General features: G+C 43.9%; 1 protein-coding gene across 1 annotated transcript in view; it reads right to left on the bottom strand.

Moving 5' to 3' along the window:
- The window catches only part of Oamb (Octopamine receptor in mushroom bodies), a 21,472-nt gene extending 19,582 nt beyond the window's left edge, over positions 1 to 1,890 (bottom strand). The window contains exon 1 of the mRNA XM_017897360.1: positions 1,630 to 1,890. Within this exon, the coding sequence (XP_017752849.1) occupies positions 1,630 to 1,890 (261 nt within the window). The remainder of the gene's footprint in view (positions 1 to 1,629) is intronic.
- Positions 1,891 to 4,427: the final 2,537 nt, after the last annotated feature.

Raw genomic sequence — 4,427 nt, 5'->3', positions numbered from 1 at the left:
GTCGTGTAGCTTTTTCAAATTTGGTTCCAATTTTTGAGGTTAAGTGGAAGTGCGGATCTGGGAAACACGATTTTTCGTCTTTTTAATGTGAAAAGTTAGATTTTTATTGAAAATTTACTGCCGTGGGATGTCTTTATTTACGTTGAGAGAATGTTTAGTGCCCCACCATTGAAATTTTTATATATTATTGAATTTATTATCGGATATGATGTTTCTTTTTCAAATATGGCGCCAATTTGTTGAGGTTAAGTAGGAGTACGTATCTGGGAAACATAATTTTGCTATTTTAATCATAAATATTTGGATTTTAATTGAAAATTTAGTCTTCTGGAATGTTTTTCTTCACGCCAAGAGAAAGTTTCGAGCCCGAGCATTGAAATTTTAACATATTATCGAATTTACTATCGAACGTCATGTTCCATTTTTCAAATATGGCGCCAATTTGTTGAGGTTATGTGTAATAGGAATGTGAGAAAGCGTTTTATTTCTCAATTAACGGGAAATAGTGAATTTACTTTTGAATAAAAGTCTGTTGTCCAAGACTATCGTTTTTGTTTCAGAACATAAGGTCGGAAAGCTACTTCAACTCGCGCAGAAAAATTCTTTTATTTCTTTCTTCCCTACGATCGCGAAAATCCTGTTTTCAAACAAGCGGATTCCCTTCAAAGAAATATACTATCACTAGAAAGGGAGAAATGAAAAATATGAACGGAAAAAAGCACTGAAAAATTCCCTGCCCCATTTCCGATCGTCGGGATTCGATGTCCAAACAAAGCTTTTCCGGAAAAACTTAATCAAATTCCCAGAATACCGTGTTACGAATATGATACAAAACGCTCTTGTGTTACACGATTGATCACGGAAATATCCAATTTCTTTTCCAAATATGAATACCGATGGACTATCTCGCTGTGCATTCTTTTCACTCACCTAACCTAACTTTATCTACAGAATCCTAACCATGTCACTAGCAAACATAGAAAAAGCATAACCCAATAACATTCTAAATGGTTCCACGATTTACTCGATTCATAAACAACTCAAAAAAGAAATAAAAAGTCAAAATCAATACTATACCTAGTTAGTATAGTCACTGACGATTCTCACCAAAGGTCCTAAAAACCTCCATTACTATTTCATCATTACTGTAACAATTTTCACTGTTCATTATTATATTGTAATATTTACATAACCTCATTGATTGCGATATAGATATTACCAAAATTGCAATTGTAATTGCAATTATATTTAAATGTTTATTTAACGATTCAATTTTACGATGATCATTTTCCTTTCTTGGTATATTAATATGAACACAGGGTTCCGAGGGATCCGCCATTGCTATGCTGACAATTTTAAGAATTAAACAACTCCAAATAAAAAAGATCTTAAATAGATCCAAGCTAAATAAAAACAGAGTCTAAATAGAAAATAAGAATTTTCCCTGTTCCTCTATTTTAATACTTATTCAATCCCACTGATAACAATACAGGTACCACCAAAATTGCAATTGTAATTGTAATTATAATCAAATGTTTATTTAACGATTCCGGCGCTGGTCATAAATAGATCCAGGCTAAATGAAAACAGGGACTAAATAGAAACTAAGAAACAAAATTGAAATCTCACCTTGAAGACCTCCCACGTGGCGCTGAACGGAAGTACCGCCACCCCGACCATGAGATCCGCCACTGCCAGGTTAACGATGAATATGTTCGTGACGTTCCGCAGCTTGCTGGTGTGATAGACGGCCAGTATGACCAGCACGTTACCCAGCACCACCATCACGTTCACGATCGCGAGCACGATCAGGGTAGCCAGGTTCCACGGGCCGGACCACTCGACGCGCTCGTACAGGGCAGCACATGCGGTCGCGTTCAGCTCTCGCATTTTAGTTGGCAAGCTGTCGCGCCGCGTCTCGAACCACCTCGGACCACTTCCGGCTGAACAAAGCCCCGAATGCCGACCCACCGACGACTGTAATGGAAGAACGCCGCGCGACCGTCTGGGCCTCCATCACGACGCGACTGCGATCGATCGATCAACGTAGCAGGAATTAATCCTCTGCTTCTGTTGGGATTGCGCTCTCTTTTCCAGTTCCTCCAGCGTTATATAGGATTACAGAGCCTCCTCTAACACCTCCAAGCTTAGTTATATATCTATCCTCTCTGGCTCAGAGGATTTTCAGGTGTTTCAAAGGGGTTTGCAGAGGATTCTGTACCTTTCCAAGTTGTTTCAGATCTCTGAGTGGAGTCGGTGGTGGTCTTCCGAGCTGGGTCTGGTTTATAATCAGCTGAGTGGAAGATAATTGATTCCTCACCTTCTTCAGGTGTGTTGGAGCGTTTCTCAGATTTCTCTGATGCGATCTGCTAAGTCTCTTTGGTTCTGGCTAGTCTCTTAGACTGGGGAACGAGTGATCCTTCGGAGGAGAAGAATAAGTCTATGAAGATCTAGGTTAATTCCACCAAATTCATCCTGGAGAGTCTATTCCAACCTCTCTGATCTATTCTTCTCATCAAGCATCAAATTTCTGCGCGTTTACTATCCTCTGCCTGTGACACCAAGACGAAATTGTCTTTCCAAAATTGCCTTTCGAAAAATATCGTAAACCACGTCCTTTGATCAACGTTTCCTCCCAGATGCTTGACGAAGGTCCCGCGAGAGGAGAGCTAAAGCTATTAGCGTCTTCAAGATTCACCATTCGCCCTCGATAAACGCCATCGTCGGCAACAGAAACTCAGCCCTACCCCTGGAACTTCGCTTAACCGTGTTTCAACCCCTTCTCAAGCCCGAGCCTCGCCTGATTTCGCCTCGGCGTCTGATTTTCTGTATTGTTTCGCCCCGTTCCGTCCACCAGCCGACTAATTTCGCCTGCATCCACCGTTCGACTCGTAGTTAACTGGCTAAACGGATCAGCCCGTCGCCGCCTGCAGGATTAGCTCGGATCGATCAATCTAATTACTCCGCTTCTTTCAGCCGGGGGAATTCCGCTAATGGAACAGCTTCGTCGTCGCTGAAGAGTCACTCGATGACACTCTCTCTCTCACTACCCCAGCTTTTTCACGCTGTATAAACGTCCTTATTCAAACACGGGAAGGTTTCACACCGCAGGCCAGAGGAGAGTCTTCGATCAGGAGATTGTCTACTCGACGGTTAGCCCGAAGCTCTTGTCACCGTGAGGGAAAAGCTAGCATCGGGAGTCGGGTCCAGGAACGTCGACTTTGGTATTTTCTCGAGGACTTTCTCGAATCTCTGAGAATTGCTCCAGAGTAACGCTATTTTCTCGAAGGACGCACGCACAGTCGGCGATGTTGAGCGCAAAGAGTACAGAAGCAACCTCGTTCACCAAGGATCGCTGTGATCGAGCATGTAGACACGGAGATAGAGTTCACGCAAATCGAAAGTCCTCTCTCTTTCTCTCTCGTTTTACGTCGCGTATAAATTGCTATTCACAACTTAGCCCCCTAATGCATTCAAATTCCAGCCAGGACTACGCTGGGAAAAAAGGCAAACAGAAGGTTCCGTCGCAGACTTTGATCCCCGCCCACCCTCTTCCAATTGAAATTCTATTCCAGTGCCGCCCCCGCGACGCTTCTCTCCTCCGTGAACACCTCCGGCCCAATTATTTCACCGACTCTTCCGGTCTCCAAAGTACCCGTGGCGCCCTCTGCGCTGCTAATTCGTCCCACCTACCAGAGTTCCTCCTCTTCCACGCCTGGAACGTTTTAACAAGACTTCGCTTCGATTTCGTTTAACGCGAGGGTATCGCGAATTTCACTTCATCCGGCTTTCGCCACCAGATGTCCACTTCCGGTTTCACCTGCAGATGCCTCTCGTTCATCTCTCGCGTCTTCCAGCGAATTCCGGCTCACCATCGGCGTGTCACGATTCTACTGCATCGAGGAAATCGTACCGTCACGCTAACTCCGCTTGTTCCACCCCCCTACCCGGGCTACCCCCATGTTTCACCCGCTTCAACCCCCGCGAGCTCTTTTACCCTTTTCCACGGAGTCCTAGCTTTCTCGACTTCCCTTTTCAGAGTTCCGCGAGACGGTTGGTCTCCAACCAACGGCAGCTGCGAGATATTTTTGAATGTACTCTGGAATATATTCTTGAATATATTTTTCGATATATTCCTGAAGTCTTCTCGACCCTCTGACTCTGTGGTTTATTTTACGACTGGTTTATTCCAAGGTTGTTGGGTCTCTTTGGGATCTCGAGATCTATTTTCTCGACTAATTTTCGTTATTAATTTTATCAAGGATCGTTTATCGATCGTACAGTTTGATAAAAATGGTTGCCCAGGTGTTGAGCACCCTGAGTCACCCCTTTCAGGTTTTACAGGCTATTTTCTCGGATCGAAAAGAGATTCCGTGCTCCTTATTGATACCTGGCAACACCCCTCGAGTTCCCGGGCTGTATCACGA

This window comes from Eufriesea mexicana, unplaced genomic scaffold, assembly GCF_001483705.2.
Source record: "Eufriesea mexicana isolate 0111107269 unplaced genomic scaffold, ASM148370v2 scaffold415, whole genome shotgun sequence".
NCBI classification, from domain to species: Eukaryota; Metazoa; Arthropoda; class Insecta; order Hymenoptera; family Apidae; genus Eufriesea; species Eufriesea mexicana.
The sequence above is the reverse complement of the archived record's forward strand: the minus strand, read 5'-3'. Positions and strand labels throughout refer to the sequence as shown.